This window comes from Callospermophilus lateralis, chromosome 10, assembly GCF_048772815.1.
Source record: "Callospermophilus lateralis isolate mCalLat2 chromosome 10, mCalLat2.hap1, whole genome shotgun sequence".
In the NCBI taxonomy this organism is placed as follows: domain Eukaryota; kingdom Metazoa; phylum Chordata; class Mammalia; order Rodentia; family Sciuridae; genus Callospermophilus; species Callospermophilus lateralis.
In genome coordinates this window covers 132053483-132075942 of record NC_135314.1, presented here as the reverse complement: position 1 = coordinate 132075942, position 22460 = coordinate 132053483, and the positions used below count along the sequence as shown (strand labels likewise).

At 41.1% G+C, this 22460-nt stretch overlaps 2 protein-coding genes across 6 annotated transcripts in view; one reads left to right on the top strand and one right to left on the bottom strand.

Annotated features, from left to right (window-relative positions):
- The window catches only part of Rhoa (ras homolog family member A), a 47428-nt gene extending 27849 nt beyond the window's left edge, over positions 1–19579 (bottom strand). Inside the window, exons 1-4 of one of the 5 annotated variants that reach the window (XM_076868788.2) lie at positions 19308–19578; positions 17867–17943; positions 12636–12731; positions 12133–12207 (exon numbers count right to left, since the gene is read on the bottom strand). The gene's annotated coding sequence lies outside the window, so the exon portion shown is untranslated. Of the gene's footprint in view, positions 1–12132; positions 12208–12635; positions 12732–17866; positions 17944–19307 lie in introns of all 5 variants that reach the window. The other 4 variants (XM_076868787.2, XM_076868789.2, XM_076868786.2 and 1 more) reach the window with 4 other exon arrangements.
- A 146-nt stretch (positions 19580–19725) lies between these two features.
- Tcta (T cell leukemia translocation altered) lies at positions 19726–22289 on the top strand. Its single transcript, XM_076868792.1, is given in 5 exon segments — positions 19726–20135; positions 20434–20463; positions 20466–20526; positions 21598–21677; positions 22002–22289. Coding segments are annotated over 4 exon segments (357 nt in total). The 5' UTR covers positions 19726–19912; the 3' UTR covers positions 21641–21677; positions 22002–22289.
- Positions 22290–22460: the final 171 nt, after the last annotated feature.

Here is a 22460-nt window from a genome sequence, read left to right as displayed (position 1 = left end):
AACCCTCTAATTATTAGTTTTCAATTAACAAACCAATCCTATTTAAGTAAACATTCAATTAGCCATGAGGAATAGCCATATAATGGAATATTATGGCCTTGAACCTTATGATCCTCCTGCTTCAGCCTCATAGGTCATAGAAAACATAGGTTGGGAAAAGATTCATTTTAGAAAAACACCACTGTATTTAAGTAGCCTTAATTCTGTTCTAATTCATGGGAAGAATATTTGTAATATTCAGTACATATCTGTTAATAACAAGTTATTTTTGATTCTCCATAATCTCTTCATCATGGTAGAAAACTGCTCTCTAGAATATTCTAAAGGTACTAGTCTTTTTAAGGCTTTTTGTCATATCTGGAGTGCTAAGATGTTCATCCCACCGCCCCCTCTGCCTATATATATATATATATATATATATATATATATATATATATACATATACATACATGAAGGTAGGGACTACAGAGCTTTCTATACAGTGGGTTGTACTTGCAGATTTTATTAGAAAAGTAACTTCCTGCTTCAATAATTAGACCTAAGGCCTATTCAGAAACGAAAGAAAGTACCGCTGAGCCACAACCCCAGCCCAACACTGACTCTTTATACTAAAATTTACAGATAATAGTATCCAACAAGGCGTGCATGGTGGCGCATGCCTGTAATCCCAGCAGGTCTGGAGGCTAAGGCAGGAGGATCTTGAGTTCAAAGCCAGCCTCAGAAACTTAGCAAGGCCTTAAGCAACTCAGCAAGACCCTGCTTCTAATTAAAATAGAAAATAGGGTACAGTGGTCAAGTGTCCCTGAGTTCAAACACCATTATTTGCTAAACTAGTGAAAGTTTCATTTTAGGAAATATCTATTTTGTTTAGGCCAGGACAAATTCTAGACAGTTGAAATTTCAAAGAGAGGGTTGCCATTTTTCCAAAGGAAGGCCAAGTGTTACATCCTCTCCACAATCCCAGTAAAATAAATTCTTCATCCATGAATTACTATGGTACTTGGACTACTCAGTGCTGTTTCTCAAATTACTATGTAAGCTTGAATCACCTAATGCTCTCTATTCTGTTAAGAAAGGACTCTTTGGGCTGGGGATGTGGCTCAAGCGGTAGTGTACTCGCCTGGCATGCGTATGGCCCGGGTTCGATCCTCAACACCACATACAAACAAAAGATGTTGTGTCTGCCGAAAACTAAAAAATAAAAATACAGGCCCACAATTCATCTAAAAGCCTTGGAGCCAGGTTTGGTGGCACCTGCCCATAAATCAAGCAACACAGGTGACTCAGGCAGGAGTATCCAAAGTTCAAAGTCAACCTGGGCAACTTGGTAAGACCCTGTCTTAAATTTTAAAAGGGGGGGGGATATAGCTCAATGGTAGACTGTCCCCAAGTACAATTCTCAGTATCTCCTCCCCACCATCGCTACCACACACCCCTCCAAAAAACAAATTTTGGAACCAGATGTTTCTAAATTGTCTTTTTCAGATTTTAAAAAGGTAACATTCAACAAATGCTAAATATTCATAACATACCCAGTGGATTAATAGTTCTTCAGTAAAATAAATGAAATACTAAATAGGACATCAGTTCATATCAGGTTTTGCCATCAAATTGAGTGTTTGGTTTTCAGAATTCTGAATTGTAATTATGAACATCTTTAACGCAAATGACAATATTTTAAAACACACATCTCTTAATACTTTTTTTTTTTGGGGGGGGGGCTGAGGATTGAACTCAGAGTGCTCAACCACTGAGTCACATCCCCAGCCCTTTTTTTTTCCTTTGAGAGAGAGAGAGAGAGAGAGAGAGAGAGAGAGAGAGAAGAAGAGAGAATTTTTTAATATTTATTTTCCAGTTTTTGGCAGACACAACATCATCATTTGTATGTGGTGCTCAGGATCAAACCCAGCGCCGTGCACATGCCAGGCAAGCGCACTACTGCTTGAGTCACATCCCCAGCCCCCCCAGCCCTTGAGACAGGTTCTTAACTGAGTTGCTAAGTGCTTCACTAAGTTGCTGAGATTGGCTTTGTCTCGATGTTCCTGCTTCAGCCTCTGAAGCCACTGGGATTACAGATGTATGCCACTGCACCTGGCAATACTTTACTTTTTTGCAGTGCTGAGGAATGAACTTGGGGCCTCACATATGCCAGGGAAATGCTCTACTCACACCTCCAGCCTTTCAATACATTTAAAATACTTGGGCTTGGGATGTGGCTCAAGCGGTAGCACGCTCGCCTGGCATGCGTGCGGCCAGGGTTCGATCCTCAGCACCACATACAAAACAAAAATGTTGTGTCCGCCAAAAAACTAAAAAATAAATATTGAAAAAAAAATTAAAATAAAATAAAATACTTTGCCAGTGCCCTCAAGTCCGATTTTTCCGGGGCTGGGGTTGTGGCTCAGTGGCAATAGCATGTGCGAGGCACTAGGTTTAATTCTCAGCACCACATAAGAAAAAAAAAAAAAATTAAATAAAAAAACAAGTCCAATTTTTCTATTACTAATGTTTTTAGATAAGTGGGCTGAGCCCTTTCTCATGGGGAATTAAAGCAGGCTTTAAATTAGGTATGTTGGGGTTTGGGTGTGGTATGACTAAAATGCAGGATTAATAATAATTTGAATTCTCAACCTAAGTTAGCTGGTAATTTTCATTTATTTATTTATTTATTTTAGAGAGAGAGGGGATTTTTTAATATTTAGTTTTTAGTTTTCGGCAGACACAACATCTTTGTTTGTATGTGGTGCTGAGGATCAAACCTGGGCCGAATGCATGCCATGTGAGCGCGCTACAGCTTGAGCCACATCCCCAGCCCCTAATATTTATTTTTTAATTGTAGATGGACATAATACCTTTATTCTTATGTAGTGCTGATGGTCGAACCAGTGCCTCGTGCATGCTAGGTGAGCGCTCTATCACTGAGCCACAACCACAGCCCCTAGCTGAGTAACTTTTTTTTTAATATTTATTTTTTGGTTGTAGTTGGACACAATATCTTTTTATTTTATTTATTTTTATGTGGTGCTGAGGATTGAACCCAGGGCCTCATGTGCTAGGCTGAGCCACAATCCCAGCCTGCTGACTAATTCTGACAATTTGTTTTAGAGACTAGTTGTAGATAGCACCACATAAAAATAAAGATATTGTGTCTAAGGATACAACCCAGTGCCTCAAGTGCTCTACCACTGAGTCACAACCCCAGCCTGAGACTATACATTTTCTATATGTTCTCATATTCACAACAAATTGGCCTCTGTGCTCAACTTTGAGCTTTTTAGCAATTTTTAGTTTCTTTGGTGTTCAAAAAGACAAAAATATCTGAGATCTATCGGGTTATAATGAATGCATTATAAAGACGTTTATTAGCCAAACATTTTTTATAAGAAGGCAAAAACAAGGGGAAATAAACGAACTGGATAACTATACTGCTTTTGCCGGATCAAGATCTCTACAATAGTTTAGAATTATAATGAATAAATTTCCATGCAGATAAAATTAGCATGGCAATAAAAAATGACTAATTCAGCACACTTAAGATAATTATAATTTTAACTCATAATTCTTTAAAGGGCTAATTATGAAAAGCAGCATCAATGATTATAAGTTTTCTATAATTTCTCAACCATCCAAAAAATATAGCATAGTTCTGAACATGACTTAATTTTTAATTTTTTACTGAATTCAGTACCTTAAAAACAGTACTATATACTTGAACATAAGACAATTTTCCTTTCCAGGGGTTTGATAATAAATCAAAATTACAAAATAGGATATTTAAAAAGAAAATGGGCGGAGGTGTAACTCAGTGGTAGAGGGCGCACCTAGCATACACAGGACCTGGGTTTAATCCCAGCACCTAATAGGAAGAGAAGGAGGAAGTGGAGGAGACTTATCTCTGAGACACCCACATATCTCAATTATACAATTCAGTCGTATCTTATTTTTTCCTCTAATTAAATCCTGTGAGGGGCTGGGGTTGTGGCTCAGTGTTAGAGCACTTGCCTAGCATGTGTGAGGCACTGGGTACAATTCTCAGCACCTCATATAAATAAATGAATAAAATAAAGATCCACCAACAATTAAAAAAAAAATCTGTGAATTTCATTAAAAAGAATGAAGAGCTTGTTGTATTTAGTTAAAAACTTACCATATTTCTTCCACCACCCCCACCCCACCTCCCACCCTTGCACATCATGCTTAGGACTGAAATCACTATCCTCAGGGCCTTCCCTGAGCTCTCAACTTCATTCAGGCCCCTCAGGTGCTCTCACTGTATCTCTGCCTCACTCATCATGCCCTTCTCCAAGGTTTCTTCTTGCCAAACTCCAGTAATGTAAGAACATTATGTTTTATTCACCACTGTCGGTTAGGAACAGGCACAAAACTGGTGCTCATGGAACAAAGAAACTAACCAACTTGTAGCACACAGATTTTAAAAAGAAAATGATAACAAGAGCATCAATACAAAACAGTGGTGAGACTACATTAAGACACTTTGTTTTAGTAGTTGGAGAATTCACCCTCCAAGGTAGCACACTCCTTTTTCCAAAACAAATTAGGAGGCCAGGCAGGAGAATCATTTGAACCCAGGAACTCCAGACTAGCCTGAGCAATAGAATAAGACTCCTCTCAAAACAAACAACAACAAACCCCCAGAAACTTCAATTATCTTTGACAGGAAGTGCTCAAATTCAGATCCTTCTTTTGAACTTATATGCTTATTTTAGACAATTCTACTCTAACTGGCCAGTAGCTCACTTCACAACAGTTCAGAAAAACTCATGCTTAAGTAAGATAATGATGTATGTGTATGTAGCCTAATGACAAAGAAACTTAGTTGTGCTCATGCTGGCGCACACCTGTAATCCGAGCAGTTCAGGAAGCTGAGGCAGGACGATCAACAGTTCACAGCCAGCCTCAGCAAAAGCAAAGTGCTAAGCAGCTCAGTGAGAACCTGTCTTTAAATACAATATGAAATAGGTCTGGGGCCTACTCAGGGGTCAAGTGCCATTGAGTTCAATCCCGGTACCCCACCAAAAAAGTTGTGCTCATAAATGTAAAAACAGGGGCCTAAACAGGGGTTCTATGCAGGCCAGAACAGAATCCTAAAGCAGGCAATAAAACCTCTAAAGGTAAAACTCGAAAATCTTTGAAGCTCAGGGAAGCTCAAGGACCAGACATTATGAAGACAGAAAACAGGACATTCACTAAGAAAACAAATTTTTTTTAATATATATTTATTTTTTAGTTGGACACAATACTTTTATTTCACTTATTTATTTTTATTTGGTGCTGAGGATGGAGATCACTCTACCACTGATCCACAACCCCAGCCCAGGAAAAAAATTTTTTTTAAAATATTTATCTTTTAGGTTTAAGTGGACACAATATCTTTATTTTACATTTATTTGGTGCTGAGGATCGAACCCAGTGTCTCATGCATGCTAGGTGAGCACTCTACCACTGAGCTACAGCCTCAGCCTCAGCCCCAGCCCCACAGGAAACAAATTTTAAGGCCTGAAAATTATCAACTATCCACAACCAGATGATATTATTTCATTGATTTATTGTTACAATTTTTCTACAAGAGCCACTCTTTTTCCCCTAACCTAAATACATATGAATCCCATTGAAAACTCAAAAAATACTCTACAATGCATCTTCTTGAAGCAAAGTTATCAGGAGAGCTATAAAACTGAAAATAAAAGTAAAAACTATGGTATTTTTTCCAGGCAGTACTAAAAGGAACCAAACTAGAAACAAATTTTCAAACAAACAATAAACCTGGTTGAAAAGAAGTATAAACTTTTCAAAAGCTTCTCCTTTCTTCAGTAGCCTCTGATCCCAACGTCTTCCTTCTTTGTTGAAGGAAGTATACACTGAAATAAATACAATACTTAGTATCGTATTAGATCAGAGGAAGAGAATCCCTAAATTGAAACTGTTTCAGAGATAGTGGTAGAAAACTACCAACTCCAAATTCACCCACACTTAGGACTGTGACTAGCACAGAGAAGAATGCAAAGGGGAAACACCATTAAACATCTGGAAAATGAAGTTCAAAATATAAAGTCATGGGCTGGAGTTGTGGCTCAATGGTAGAGCATTTGTCTGGCATGTGTGAGGCCCTGAGTTCGATCCTCAGCACTGCAAATAAGTACATACATAAAATTAAAGAAGATCCATTGAGAACTAAAAAACACTAAAGTGTGTGTGTGTGGGTGTGTCTGTACGTGTATAAAGCCGTTATAGGAAGCCATTCACAAAAGGGCCCAAACCACCTGTCCACAATGAACTCGAATCTGGTATTGTCATCATTTGGTTACACACACACACATTTTGGTACTGGGGGTTGAACCCAAGGGCACATTGCCATTGAGCACCTTTCCCCCCTTCTTTCCCCCCTCCCTCCCTCCCTTCCTTCCTTCCACATGGTCTTAACTAAATTACTGAATGCCTTGCTACATTGCTGAAGCTAGTCTTCAACTTACAATCTCCCCTTAATAGCCTCAGAAGTGGCTGGGATTACAGGCATGTGCCACTCTGCCCACCATTATTTGGCTATCTTGATCAAGCAGTTACCAGGGGCTTTCCTCTCTACAGAAGATTCTTTGGAGAGCAACAGCCACAGATTTATGGCACATGGAGGTAAGCAGAGAAGAATGCAAAAAACCTCCAATTTACTGCAGTCTAAACTTCAGTCTTTTTGTGAGAAGGGAGGCAAGAAACATATCCTGAGGTAACATACTTTCAGGTTTCCTAAATAAGAGCACCAAATTACCTAACACAAAGTATAAGTATTCCAAAGTTAACCTTAAATAGATGTACAGAGTCAGGATTAAGTATTGTCTATAAAACAATGCTTCTCTGCAGGACTAACAGAAGAATGAAACATGAAATAGCCCCAATGAGCTGTCTAACGTGTCCTAAGATTTTTTTTTTTAGTGTTGATGGACCTTTATTTTATTCATTTATTTATATGTGGTGCTGAGAATTGAACTCAGTACCTCACACATGTGAGGCAAGCACTCTACCACTGAGCCACAACCCCAGCCCCCCCACCCCCACCCGGATGTTTTGGCAATGGAAATGAGTGGATAGGCATCCTGCATTCTGGAACAAACATTTCAGGCAGGGTCCAGATCCTATTCCTCTCAAGCCTCAACAACTATCTCCCCCACCTTTGGTACCAGGTGAGCACCAGCTCCTTGAAGACAATTTTTAAAAACACACCCAAGGTGATTTCCTCAGAGGAACTGGATCCCAATTTTGGAAAACAGTCAAATTTAAGAACATTGTACTTACTAATAAGCCTTAGTAATAAGCCCTGTCCTGGTCCTTCAACAGTTTTTAGGGTGTTACTCCCCCAATCCAAAAAATTCTCTTCCAGCCAAATGTAGTGGTGCATGTCTACAGTCCCAGCTACTTCGGAGATTCAGTCAGCATGACTCCTTAAGCCCACAAATTCAAGATCAGTTAGGCAACATAGCAAACCCCATCTCAAACAAAAAAATAAATAAACCTCTTCCAAACTAAAAAAGTATGATTTTAGGTACTACAAAATACAAACTGGGTGAAAGGTGAAGGACTAAATACTTCTCTCTCACTGAACCCTCATTGGACTCCATTATCATTACCTTTTACAGAAGAGAAAACTGAGCTACAAAGAACCCACAACAATAAAGTGTCCCAATTATAAAATGTCAGAGCTAGGTATTTGTCAGATTCACTCCATATTCTACTTCTCTAAGATACTGTTATTTTCTTTTCTTAACTTAAGATCTTCAAAAGATAAACAAAGTGTCCTTCTGAATAAACAGAAAAGTTAAACAAGAGATGACAACCAGAAAAGAACTTTTCCATAAAAAGTCGGGACACATTATTACCACCAAAGTTGACAAATCGTGTAACAAAATCACCTCCTGGCAAAAAAAAAAGATTACCAAAGTGTTACAACATATACTATCCATCTTAAGATTTGCTTTCTTAGGCTGGCAAAGCCCATATTACAAATAGGGCTATGTGAAAATAACCCAGAAAAGTGGGAGAGCATTTGTGTATGGGTCTATGGAAGAGGCAGAGAACCCCAATTCACTGGCACCATATGGCCTCGGTCACAACTGCCGCAAAAATGTAAGTTAACAACGTACTCATCAAAATTTTCAACTATATGCTTAAAATCAAAACTTTTTTTTTTAATAATGAAAATAGGTCCCCGTGCTTTAGAGCAGCTACAAGTTTCAAAAGATAAAAATCTACACTTTTGTCCCTATTTCCTACAAATATTCACCAGTTTTTATGTGGGTATTGCTTGTAAAGAACAAACATTTTGGGGGCTGGGGTTGTGACTCAGTGGTAGAGCACTCGCCTAGCATGGGTTCGATTCTCAGCACCACATATAAACAAGTATATAAATAAACGTTCATCAATAACTAATAAAAATTTTTAAAAAAAGAACAAACATTTTTCTTGTAAGTTCAGTCAGGATGTAAAAATCAGTAAAATTGGAAAAAACAAAGAACATAATTTCTAAAAGATAAACGTGGAAAAACAAAGTGTATATAACTGGTAGATTAAATAAATGCTTCTGATTTCATGACTAAATCTTTAGTCAGAGTTCACTATACATGCAGAAGGCAGAGTTCCATGGATTAGAAGATCCCTTCAGTTATAAATGGTGATGGTAGAGCTGCGTGCATAGATCAATGGTAGTGTGCTTGGCTAACATGCACAAAGCCCTGGGTTAAATCCTGAGCACTGCAAAAAAGGAAAAAAAAAAATGCTGGTGGGCTGGGGTTGGGGCTCAGCAGTGGAGCCTAGTGCCGTGAGAGGCCCTGGGTTTGATCCTCAGCACCACATAAAAATAAATAAATAAAATAAAAATAAAGGTATTGTGTCCAATTACAACTAAAAAATAAATATTAAAAGAAAAAAAAAAAGGTGGTGGTAGCAGGTAACTGGAGAAAAATCTTCACCCTACCATCTACTCTTCTGCATTCTCTTTTCTTTTTGAGAGGCTGGGGGTACTTGGGTTTGAATCCAGAGGTGCCTTGCCACTGAGCTACATCCCCAGCCAATTTTTGTGTGTGTGTGAAGGGAGTGGCACAGGGTCTCTGTAAGTTGCTGAGGTTCTCACAAAGTTGCTGAGGCTGGCCTCAAACTTGCCATCCTCCTGCCTCAGCCTCATAAATCAATGGTTTTACAATCATGTGCCACCACACACAGCTACTTTTCTGCATTTTCCACCCACTTGGAGAGTCCCATCTCTGTTGCTACTATTTTCTGATGCTTTAGAATGAAAAATAACCAGGTGAGGTAGAACACACTTAGATGGCAGTTACTTTGAAGAACTGCTTGAGCCCAGGAGTTCTACCAGCCTGGATAACATATGTCTCAAAACAAAGAGTGAAACAAAATGATTACAGAACCAAATAAAGACAGAGTCACAAACCAAGATCAAAAATGGGTATTATAATACCTTTCATTATTATCAATTCTGACAATCCAGGCACAGGAGGCAGGAGGTTCACAAATTCAGTCCACTCCTAACAACTAGCAAGGCTTTGGGATCACCATGCCCAGTTTCATTTTTTCTTTTGAGACAGGGTCTCACTAAGTTGCCAGATTCTAGCATGGAACTTGTGATCCTCCTGCCTCAGCTTCCTGAGTCACCAGAATTACAGATATGTACCACCACACTTGGCCAGAACTGTCTTTAATAATTACAAGGCCATCAGCATTTCTGTAAAATAATCTACTTTTAGCAAATACATGGAGCTAAAGTATAACCTTACTTTTGCCTTTTTTGTGTTTTTAATACATCAACATAACAATGAACTGAAAAAACAACTATGAAACAGTCTGCCATCTTACAAGGAAGAACTTTAATCAAACCACAAATGGGGCTGGGGATGTGGCTCAAGCGGTAGCGCGCTCGCCTGGCATGCATGCTGCCTGTGTTCGATCCTCAGCATCACATACAAACAAAGATGTGTCTGCCGAAAACTAACAAATAAATATTAAAATTCTCTCTCTAAAAATAAATAAATAAAATTTAAAAAAAAAACAAAACGCAAATGTGTTACAGGAGAATCCATTTTAAGCCTTATGAAACAGCAAAAATACCATGCCCACTGGTGAGCAATTAGTTGCCTCCTATGCCCAACAGTTTCATGGGGCTTATCTTTGGCCACAGATTAGGGTTTTAAGAAGCCATATCTTGCAATTTATCCAAAAAGGGTATTATCATACCTTTCATTATTATCATCAATCCACCACCTCCTCTGTTACTGCTCTTGTCCAAGGCACTACCATCTATCAGTGGATTTAAAAAGCCTCCTATAGATTTCCTGCTTCCGTTTTTGCTTCCTTGTAAGCTATTCTACATAAAGTAGAAGTTAGAATGTGGCTCAGTGGTAAAGTGCTTTCCCTGTATGCAAGAGGCCCTGGGTTCAATACCCAGCATCACATACACACATACCCCCTTCACATACGAAAAGTCTACATTATCAAAAATATAAATTAGATTAATCACTCTCAGGCCATAAAAATTCTTCAATGGCTTCCCAAAAAATAAACTCTAAACTCACATCTTCTGACTATATTGAGGAGATGTGGCTCTTGCCTATCTCTATAATCTCACTTTTTCCATTTTCTCTGCTTGCTCTCTAGACTCTACTACTATTCAAGCTTTTTTGCTATTCTCTTAAAAAAAGCAAGTCTATTCTTTACTTATCTATCACCAGTCTCCCCTACTAGTAGGAAAAACTCCATGTGTGAAGATCTCTTTTCTTCAGATGTATCCCAGAACTGCTCCTAACATACAGTAGCTACTCAGTAACCATTTGTTACTGAAAGAATAATGTCAAAACCACAAACTAACTTCACTATCTCTCCTACTATGCCAAAGAGTTCAAAGCCAACAAACTATTACCAGCAAGATGTCTTCACTGCCAGGGAGCTCATCTCACCAAATTAGAATACTTATCCCCTTAACAGCTCACTTTTCCATATACAGAATGCACTCAGACCCAAGGAAAACAAAAAAGATGGCCAAATGGTACCAGACCAGGATACTTACCAGGTCATCAATTAAATTAAGAAACTACAATTTCCTTTATTTGCAACCAGTTTAAAATATCTGAAGAGAGGGGCCTGGGTTGTGATTCAGTGGTAGAGCCCTTGCTTAGCATATGTGAGGCACTGGGTTCAATCTCTGGCACCATATAAAAATAAAAACAAATATAATAAAGGTATCGTGGGCTGTGGATGTGGCTCAAGCGGTAGTGCGCTCGCCTGGCATGCGTGAGGCCCGGGTTCGATCCTCAGCACCACATACAAACAAAGATGTTGTGTCCACCAGTAAATATATATTAAAATCTTAAAAATAAATAAATAAATAAAGGTATCGTGTCCATCTACAACTAAATATATATCTGAAGAGAGCCGTAGGTATAGCTCAATGGTAGAGCGCCTAGGACCTAGCATATGCAAAGCCCTGGGTTTGGCCCCAGCACTGCAAAAATAAATTACAATAACTGAAGAGCTCCTGCATAGGCTACTGTACCTACTGTTAATACTTCTCCCTTCCAAACCAGTCTCACTGCCAACCCCTCCAATAAGAGAAAGGATTATCCTCAATCCTCATTCTGTTGACAATTATACCACCTCACAGACAGTACATTGTTAAGATAGCCAAACTACTCAGCTGAAAAAATAAAAAACAGAAGGAGTAAGAAGAAAACACACCCAATCTTGTCTAATTTCAGAAATATATCTTCATCTAAGAAGAAAATGTTGCTTGGAATGAAAGAGAGGAAGTTAGAAGAGTACAAAAAAATACAAAAAAGTTTTTTTTACAAAAAAGTTGAAAAATAAAAACAGAGAAAAAGAGCTACAGTAAGATAAAGAACAAGATTGTGCTGGGAGTGTGGCCCAGAGGTAGAACACGTGCTTAAGGATCCAAAGCCCCAAAGTTCAAGCCGAGCAGCAAAAACAACAACAAAAACCCTCAAGATTGGCACAAGAGGACCATTATTAGAAATGATGCACCCGTATTTCCCCAGAATTTACATTAATAATAATCTTTTTTCCATAGGGAAAGGGAAATGGAAGAGACTTCTATTTACATACCTTACAAATGTGCTGCAAAATGCACGGCCTGTGACCAAAGTTGTACAAAGTACCTTGAACTTCCCAGATGAAAAGCTATAAAAATATAAGAAATATCAAGAATTATATCTATTCACTTTATAAGGAAAAACAACAAAGGACAAGATGTAAATGGGCTTACCCAAAGTCCAGAAAAGAGAAAAAGTGCATTATTTAACTTACGTGACATATCATAAAATATATCATATTTTAAACAGTCCTTGGCCTCCATCACTTAACCTTATTTTGCAAACATTATAAAATAAAGTTTCCCCTTTAAAAGCAAAAAATTTTTATGTAATTTCCCCCAAAACTGTATTATAATTTTTTTTTTTTCAATTGGGTACAGTGGTACACAGCTGTAATCCAAGCCATTCAGAAAGCTGAGGAAGAAGGATCTCAAATTGGGAGGCCTGCCCAAGCAAGTCAACAAGACACTGTCTCAAAAAATGAAAAAGGCTGGGGCCAGGACCAGTGGTGCTCACCTATAATACCAGCAACCTGGGAGGCTGAAACAGGAAGATCTCAAGTTTGAGGTCAGCCTAGGCAACTTAGTGAGGCCCTCAGAAACTTCATGAGACCTGTCTCAAAATAAAAAATAAAAAGGGCTGCGGATGTAACTTAGTGGTAAAGTACCCCTGGGTTTAATCCCCAATACCAAAGAAAAAATAAATTAAAAAAAAATAAAATAATCAGGGCTCAGAATGTGGTTCAGTGGTAAAGTGCTCCTAGGTTTTATCCCTAACACCATATTAAATCAAACAAAAACTTTCAAATACATAACAAAGAGGAATTTTATAATTATCATATATATCCTGTCTAGACTACAGTGAAAACTTTTTGGTTTTTGTACTAAAGATTATTATTAATGTTTTTGTGTGTGTGGTGGTAGGACTTGAACCCAGAGACTTTTGTATTTGAGGTAAGCAGTCTATCAACTGAGCTATATCCCCAGCCAGAGATTATTTTATTTAAAAAAAAAAAAAATCATAATAGAACCAGGCATGATGGTATTGTAGTTCTAGTCACTTGGAGGGCTAAAGCAGGATGATCACTTGAGTTCACAATTTCCAGATCAGTGTTGACAACAAAATAAGACCCTATTTCAAACAAACAATCAAACCAAAAAAGCAAATTAAAAAAAAAAAACAAAAAAAACCCACAGCTGGATATACAGCTCAGTGATAAGAAGCCTGGCTAGCAAGTACAAAGCCTGGGTTCAATCCCCAGCACCATAAAAATAAGTCAGAATCGACTCAAATTTATACCTACTCAGAGAGTGATTCTAGTTTCTTGGCTTTTACATTTCTTGGTACTAGATATAGAAGCCATGCTTAACCACTAAGCTATGTCCCCTGCCCCCAACCCCTCCCCCTTTTATTGGTACCAGGGATTGAACTCAGGGGCACTCAACCACTGAGCCACATCCCCAGCCCTATTTTTAATTTTTACTTAGAGAAAAGGTCTGAGTGAGTTGCTTAGCACCTCGTCCATTGCTGAGGTTGGCTTTGAACTTAAGTCTTCTCGTGTCTCTGCCTTCTGAGCCCCTGGGATTATAGGCATCCTCTCCAGTTATCTTTATAGTTTGAGACAAGATCTCACTAAGTTGCTTAGAGTCTCTCTAAATTTTAGAGGCTCTTCTCAACTTGAAATCCTCCTGACTCAACCTCTAAAGTCACTGGGATTACAGGTGTGCACAACAGCATTGGGCAGTTTCTTGATTTAAAAAAAAAAAAAATTATCAGCAAAGCTCAGCATAGTTGAGCACACCTGTAATCCCAAGGGCTCAAGAAGCTGAGGCAGGAGGATTTCAAGTTCAAAGCCAGCCTCAGTAACTTAGTAGGACCGTTATCTTGAAAAATAAAATGGGCTGGGGATGTGGCTAAGTGATTAAGTGCCCCTGGGTTGAATCCCAAGCACCAAAATAAAAATTTTTAAAAATGAGATCATGTTATTCCCCTGCTTTAAAAAAAATAAAAAATAAAAATAATAACAATAACATCTTTTCTCAGAACAAACTCAAAGAACTTTCATGTCCTAAAAGCACTATGTGATCTATCCTTGCCCATCTCTCTAAACTAATTTTATTTCCTACTTTTCCTTTCAACTCCACTCCAAACTTACTTGTTTCTCCTCTTTCCCTTCAAGTGAATTTAAGATATTATCATAAATGTGCTTAAATATACTCTATCCATTCTCATTAAAAAAAAAAAAAAAAAAAAAAACCTGGGCTGGGATTGTAGTTCAGTGATAGAGTGCTAGCCTAGCATGTGTGAGGAGGCAGTAGGTTGGATTCTCAGTACTACATATAAATAAAATAAAGGTCCATCAACAACTAAAACAAAAACCAAAACAAAACTCCAGTTTGTTATAAACTGCCTACTAGTTACAACTTAACACTGTATCTTATATTTGATTATTGGCAAATAATCAAAATGCATTCATTTATTGCAAGCACCAGTATAAGCTAAAATCAGTGCCCAGAATGAAGTGCTTCAGTGCCTGATTTTCAGTCACATGACTACCATGATTATGAGTACACAAAACCTTCTCTTACTACTATAGCACCACAGATTAAAAATGAAGTCACTTGAGGGCTGGGGATGTGGCTTAGCAGTAGAGCACTTGCCTAGCACATGTGAGGCTCTAGGTTCAATCCTCAGCACCACATAAAAATAAATAAAATAAAGGTATTATATCCAACTACAACTACAAAATAAATATTTTTTTAAAAAAAGAGTCACTTCAGCCAGGTGCGGTGGCTCACGCCCATAATCCCAACAGCTCTGAAGGATGAGGCAAAAGGATTATGAGTTCAAAGCCAGCCTTAGCAACTATAAGAGGTTAGGCAACTCAGTGAGACCCTGTTTCAAAATACAAAATAGGACTGGGGGTGTGGCTCAGTAATCAACTGCCCCCCTGAGTTCAATCCCTGGTACTCCCACCTACCCAAAAAAGAGTCACTTGAAATAGAAATATTTGAAACAGGGATTTTACAGTAATTGCAATCTATTTTGGAAATTTGATTTATTTATTTACTTACTTAATACAGTTATTTAATTTACTTATTTTTATGTGGTGCTGAGGATCAAACCCAACACACTCCACTACTAAGCCACAACTCCAGCCCCGGAAATTTGATTTATTCATGTCACAAATACTGAACAGAGAGCATGCCCCCAAAAGGCATACTACATTCAGACACGTTTACCACTAACAAGTTTAAAATACAATCATAGGACTGGTGAACGGAGCTCAGTGACACAGCACTTGCCTAGCATGCATGAGGCCCTGGGTTCAGTTCCCAGCACCACAAAAGGCAAAATATAGTGGCTTGGGGTATAACTTAGTGATAGAGCATTTGCTTATATGCACGAGGCCCTAGATTCAATTCAATAACACCATAAAAATAATTAATAAAATACGGTTAGAATATATAGGTACAGGCAAACAGAGTTCACTGAACTGGCACATAAAGGTGGGAGGACAAAACACTTAGGAACCTTTTTTTCCTCAGAGATAAGGATTGAACCCAGGGTGCTCTACCACTGAACGACATCCCCAGCCCTTTTTATTTTTTATTTCAAGACAAGATCTTGATAAATTGCCTGGGCTGGCATTGAACTTGCAATCTTCCTGCTTCAGGATTCCTAAACAGTTGACTTTACAGGCATATGCCCAGTCTATCTATAGTTTTAAAAGGTCCCTACCAGCCAGGAATGGTGCAACTATATAATCCCAGCTACTCAGGAGGCAGGGCAAAAGATTGCAAGTTTGAGGTCTACAACTTAGGGAGACCACGTCTCAAAAGATAATAATAGGGGCTACAGTTGTGGCTCAGTGATAAGAGCACTTGCCTAGCATGTGTGAGGCACTGGATTCAATCCTCAGCACCATATAAAAATAAATAAAAGATAATAATTATTTTAAAAACAAGGCTGAGGATGTAGCTCAACTGTAAAATGCACCTGTGTTCAGTCCCCAGTATGGGGAGGATGGAGGAGGGGGGGAAAAAAAAACTACAAAAGGCAATTTTAAAATCTAGTGATTATGTACCATATATCCTTATCACTAGTAGCAAAATGCAATTAAATCCACCGTGCTATCTATAGAAGCCCATCAAATCCAGAGTAGTTCTTTTAGAAGCTGAAATATCAGTTTTCTCACAGAGTAAACAAATCTCTGGGCTTCCAAGGACAATTAAGAAGATCATCTTCCTGTCACCACTTTGACTCCACCCCAATGACAAGAAACACCCTTGAAGGTCTACCTTGTTTTTAACTCTCCCAATAACTTATGCCCCCACATGACCAGAATAAACTTTTAAATAGGACTAATGACAAACAGAAAAGGAATTAAGATTATGAAAATATTCAAATGGGCTGGACACAGTGGGGCATGCCTGTAATTCTAGAAGGAGGATCCCCCTATTTCAAGCAATAGAGGAGCTATTGGTAGAGCATTTGCCTAATAGGTATACAAGCGTGGCCCTAGGTTTGATCCCCAGTAAGTGGGGAGGGCACTCCAGTAATACCACTACCACATGCTTGTGCATAGGCAACTGCTTACTTTGATACATGCAGTTTCTCCCCATCCCACCATAAATCAAGTCAAAAGAGTTGCTTATAAACACTCTAGCTGAATCTAGTAATGCTGCCTTTGGAGCAGGGAAATCTTGAGCCTCCCTCTGAGCTGGTCCTTCATAAAGATCCAAGCACTTAAAGCCAGGATTAAGTCAGCAAGGGACCCTGTACATTTAACTCTCTCTCTCAACTGGAATACCATCAGGACACTTCAGCTACAGAAAAATGAATACTATGAAAGCTAAAGAAATTTGTTGGCAAGTGAATTTTTTAGATTCTCTCCAACTGTGCACAATCTGCAAGGTAAAAAAGAGAAAAATACTTGAGTAAACTGGAATCCCTGAATTTCAGCTGACTCTGGGCCAGCTGTTTGGGAGCACATGAAAAATACCTGACTAGATGTAACATCTCGGGAAGTACTCTCAAGTTTGTGGGCCTCAGTTTCCACACCTGCACATGGGATTGGTCAACAAATTCCGAAGATTCCTATTGGATCTAAAATTCTAGATCTATGAAGAAATTTGTTGGTAGTTATAGTCTTATTCTCTTTCCTCCAGTACAGAATTTTATTTGAATAGAGCCTATAAGTTAAGTACTAGACTTTGACTCAAAGCAGGTTCCACGGTTGGCGGGGTAGCACAGTGGTATAGCACCTGCTCAGCATACTCTCCAGGCCCTAGGTTCAACTCACCAGCTTTTTTTTTTTTTTTTTTTAAAGAGAGAGTGAGAGAGGGAGAGAGAGAATTTTTAATATTTATTTTTTAGTTTTCGGGGGACACAACATCTTTGTATGTGGTGTTGAGGATCGAACCCGGGCCGCATGCATGCCAGGTGAGCGCGCTACCACTTGAGCCACATCCCCAGCCCAACTCACCAGCTTTAAAAAAAAAAAAAAAAAAAAAAAAAAGAGGGCTGGGGATATAGCTCAGTTGGTAGAGTGCCTGCCTGGTTGCCTTGGACCCACAAGCATCTGGGCTCAAACTCAGCACCACAAAAAAAAAAAAAAAAGAGAACCCAAGTTCCATCTGATCTATTTTATGTCCCTCAAGAGCCATCACTACCCTACATAAGTAGACAGAACCTCAAAATAACTTATCAAAAAAGATCCTCCAGCTAGTTATGGTAGCACTCACCTGTAATCCCAGCTACTCAGTTGGTTGAGGCAGGAAGATCACAAGTTTGAGGCCAGCCTCCACAATTTAGCAAGACCCTGTCTCAAAATAAAATGAGGGGAGGCTCCTGGGGATGCAGCTCAGTTGGTAGAATGCTAGAGCTGGAAGCCCTGGATTAATCCCCAGCACCCCTCCTCCAAACAAAACAAACACACAAACACACACACACACCGGGGATACAGCACTGTGGTAAAGTGCCCCTGGGTTCAAACCCCAGTATCCTCCTCCCCAAAAAAGATCCTTCAATAAGTCATCCTTTACAATTAAGAAAGAGACTTGTATTTTCAGCCCAATGTCACGTGTGTCAAATGTTCAAAGGAACATCTTCAATCTAGCTATGTTGAAGGTAACAATCATCTATCTGCAGAGTACACACTATATTTTGGGGAGTGTGACACTAAGTAGTTGAAAAATTCTCACCACAGAACAATACTTTATAAGGTTTCCTTTTTATTTATATTTTTCCCTTCAGATTTGGCAGAGAGAAATATATTCTGATTACACACCTTCAATAAATGTTTTTTCTCAATATTGTCAAAATGCAAAAAACAGAGATAAAAGTTTTAAATAAGGACTATTAAAAAACACGGAGAACCAACTTTGAGGGGAAAAAGATGCCAATTTTCCACTATAAACTACTAATCAAGGTTTTTTAACCAAATTGATTTGGGTATAAATAGTGCAATCTCAGGAAGATGACCAGTAACAATCCAATCAGTAACTAAGAACAAGTATGTTTAAATTATTCCTAATTAAGGTAGTGACTTAAGGCTGTGTATAATTACAACTATTTTAATGAAACATCACTTAAATCATTAAAAAAATTTTTAAGAAAAATGCCTTTTTCATCCAATAAGACAGTCCTAACTCCTAGAATTTCAACACAACACTCTCCAAGAATACAATAAAAAAATGAAATCTATCCAAAGTATAACCATCTTCACCATTATAAATCAGTGGTTCATGTTGCATATTAAATGTAAACGGCAAAATGGAGTTGTAAAGAGTTTCTTTATCATTTCAACTCCAACGCTACGCGCGCTTCGCGGCGGCTGGCTACACCGTGCGGTCCTTCGCCAGCCCGGGAGTCCCCGCCCAACCCCGCGCGGCCGCGAGAGAGGAAGCGCTGGGGAGGGCGGGCGGCTAGGGCTCCACCAGGCCCGGCCGGGCGGGGGAAGGGGCACTGGAGGCGGCGGGGCGCGCTTCCGGAGACTGCGCGGGCGGGGCCATCGCCTCCGGGGAAGGGGTCCGGCCAGGAGTCAGGGTCAGGGTCCAGGGGTTGGAGCGGCCAGCGCGGAGCAGCAGGTGGGGCGCGGCCGCGGCGGGGCAGTGGGCGGGTGGCCGGAAAAGTGCCGAGCGGGCCCCGGGAACAGCGGCGCTTTGGGAGAATCCTCCCGCTCACCTCAGACGACGACTCCGAGTCTAGCCTCTTTGCGCCGAGAACGCCTGTCCGTGAGTCGCAAGCTCTGAGGCGAGGACGGGTAGCTCCAGAGACGACCGCGGACTAACGAAAGAACCGACGGAGGGCGGCTGGCTGCGGGCGGGGAGCGCGAGCGAAGGAGGGCGGGCGGCGGCGGGAGGGCGGGGAGGGACGTGCGCGCCCCCGGGCGCCCAGCGGGCTCGAGCCGGAGCCAGTCGTGGCCCGGCGTGCGGGCGCGCACTCACAGCTCAGCCACGATTGCTCAGTAGTACGTCCACGCCCTAAAAGCAAGACGCCTAGCCAATCATTGCTGCCGCGTGGAGCATCACGGGAACTCCGGGGCTATAAAAGACCCGGTTGCTATTTTATGCTCTCGGAGTCACTCATCCTTTAAGTAAGCAGGGTGGGGCTGGGTGCGCTTGCGCGGTTTTAATACTCCTCCCCAAACTGCCAACTCTTCGCGCAAGCGAATTAGGGCCCCTCCGCTTTTTATTACGCGTGCGCACTGGTGGTCCTGACCCGGAAGACCATACGCCTGCGTAGTAGGGACTGCAGTGACAGTACCCCGGGTGGGGCGCGGGCCAGTCATGGCGGAACCTTGGTCTGGGCAGTCTTTGCATGCTTTGCCGGCCACGGTGCTGGGCGCGCTGGGCGCCCTGGGCAGCGAATTCCTGCGGGAGTGGGAGGCACAGGACATGCGCGTGACCCTCTTCAAGCTGTTGCTGCTCTGGCTGGTGTTAAGTCTCTTGGGCATCCAGCTGGCCTGGGGTTTCTACGGGAACACAGTGACCGGGTTATATCACCGCCCAGGTGAGGCTCCCTACGAACCTCCGTGGGCTGGCCGACCCACCACCACTACCAGGCTGTACCATTGGTTTCCCTAGAATCTCCTTAGACTACTAATGATCCCCCAAAGAGGCTCATCAGAATTTGTAGTTGTACATTGACCTGTGCCACCATACCATTTTAATGCCAGAATTCCCACCAGTCCATCCATCACATGGTAACTGTTCCTCAAAACCCTCACCAGATAATACTAGTCCCTTAGAACCCCCACCACTCTCCACCAAAAATAACCGTTCCCTGACCTGAGCTAATGTCTGCCCAGATCCCCATCCCGCTGCAGCTCTGGATGTATTTCTCCAGGTCTGGGCGGCCAGAATGGATCCACACCCGATGGCTCCACGCATTTTCCTTCGTGGTGAGTAAATCTGTCTCTACCCCAACCCCATGCTTGGCAGATAGAGGTCATCCCTGTGTTATTGACAAGAAGGGGGATTCTCCGGGTATCAGTTCGTCAGCTTAGTGTCCTTTTGCAGCACTCTTCTAAATTTCTATGCAGAGTTCAAGCTTCAAGGTGGCATGACACCAGTTTCTGGAGAATCATCACCAGCATGCTGTTCAACAACCTGTGGGGTGGTTAGTGGTATTGTCATAATTTTCAGAGATGAAGTGGCAGGTATGTGGGAGCAAGCCCTTCACTTGGGAAGTCCCTCAGTTGCCTCTGTTCTAGGCAAGTCCTGTACCCCAATCTCTATTTTTACCACACTGATCTCATTGGAGTCAACCCCCTCATCTGTAAAACAAGAGCTAATTTATCAGGGCATTCAGTCACCAAATCTTTGAGCTCCTACCACTGGCAAATGCCACACTAGACCCAGAGAACAAGGAGAACCCAGGTCCGCTCATAGAGGGGAGCAAGAGATTTATAAAGGGGGGCGGGGGGCAGCTGTGCAGAGGCACAGGTGATCAGGGAAGTCATCTCCCAAGATACCTAAGCTGAGATCAAAGGCCAGGGGATGGTTTAGTGTATTGGGCATGGAGAATGGATAAAACAAGGCACACAGATGATATAAGAATAGATAAAGCTGTCATGGTGGAGTTTGAACATGTAGGCATGGAGGGCCTAAGGAGCCATTGATGGACTGACTCAGCAAGACTGTGGCCTGAATTTGCCTGGTTGATGACAAATAGATAAAGGGGTGCAAGAGTGAAGGTAAGAGATCATTTAGGAAGACTACCACTGCCCAGCTTTCTGCCTTGGGCAACTAAGGAAGGATGGGTGCTCCATAAGGTAAGGATCCAAGAAAAACAGGTTTGCAGGGGGAAAATGGTAAGCACTGGGTGGGCTGTGAAAGATCAGCCTAAAGGTCTGAATTATAGTGCAGCTCTACTGAGCCCATCTGAGTAAAGGGACTGGGGAGAGCCAATCTCAGAGATTATTCTGCTGCCCATGAATAACCTCTGTCTCTTCTCTTTCCATCTCCTTCAGGGAAATGGCAGCAAATGAACCTCTCAAAACTCACAGGGAATAAGAGAAGGCAGCAGAAGAGTCTCAAGAGGCATCACGAGGTCTGCTGGCTTTTGCAATGGGTCCTGCTGCTACCCAGACCCCAGGGACAACTGCAAGGGGTTTGGGATTGGGGGCAGAGAGTACCCCAGTGCTTTCAGGACTGGGCCTCCATTACATTCAGACTTGCTTCCAACTGTCCCAGGTACTGGGCAAGTAAAGAGTTTTCCTCTACCCTGATACGGGTGCCTTAAGGAGAGAAGACATGTTGCTTCTCTCTCCGGTGTCAGTCAGGAGAAATCTTTGGGTCGGGAGGCCAGCAGTCCCTTTTCTGTCTTATCTTTTTCCTTTCTCCCTTCTTATCCTTCTGGGATGTGACCCCGTAGTGATATACCACTCTAAGAAGCCAGAGGTTGACCAGATCTGAGATTTATAAGGAAAATCATCACTCCCTGAAGCCCTCAATTTCCTGAATTTCTTTGGTTTTGCTTTATTGGCAGAGCACCAGGTAATCCTGGCCTTTTACTCTATGGTTACTTAGCTGGCCATTTAAGTAGAAGGCAGAGTATCCCTGCTGGCACCATCCATACTTAAGCACCAAGTACCCATCTCCTTCACCCAACCAGAGCTCTCCACGTATGAACCAGGCAAAGGAAATTGTCATTTATCATCTGTCCTCATGTCTCTGCACTTCTTGGGAGAAAGTTGGGTGCCTGAGAGAGAGACTACAAGCTGAGCCCCTGGGTTGGCTTCCCACTCATATTGTTTAAATACCCATGGGATCTTGGGTCTATACCCTACCCCTCCCCCACCCGCCATAGGAAAGTACTAAGCACTTATAGTAT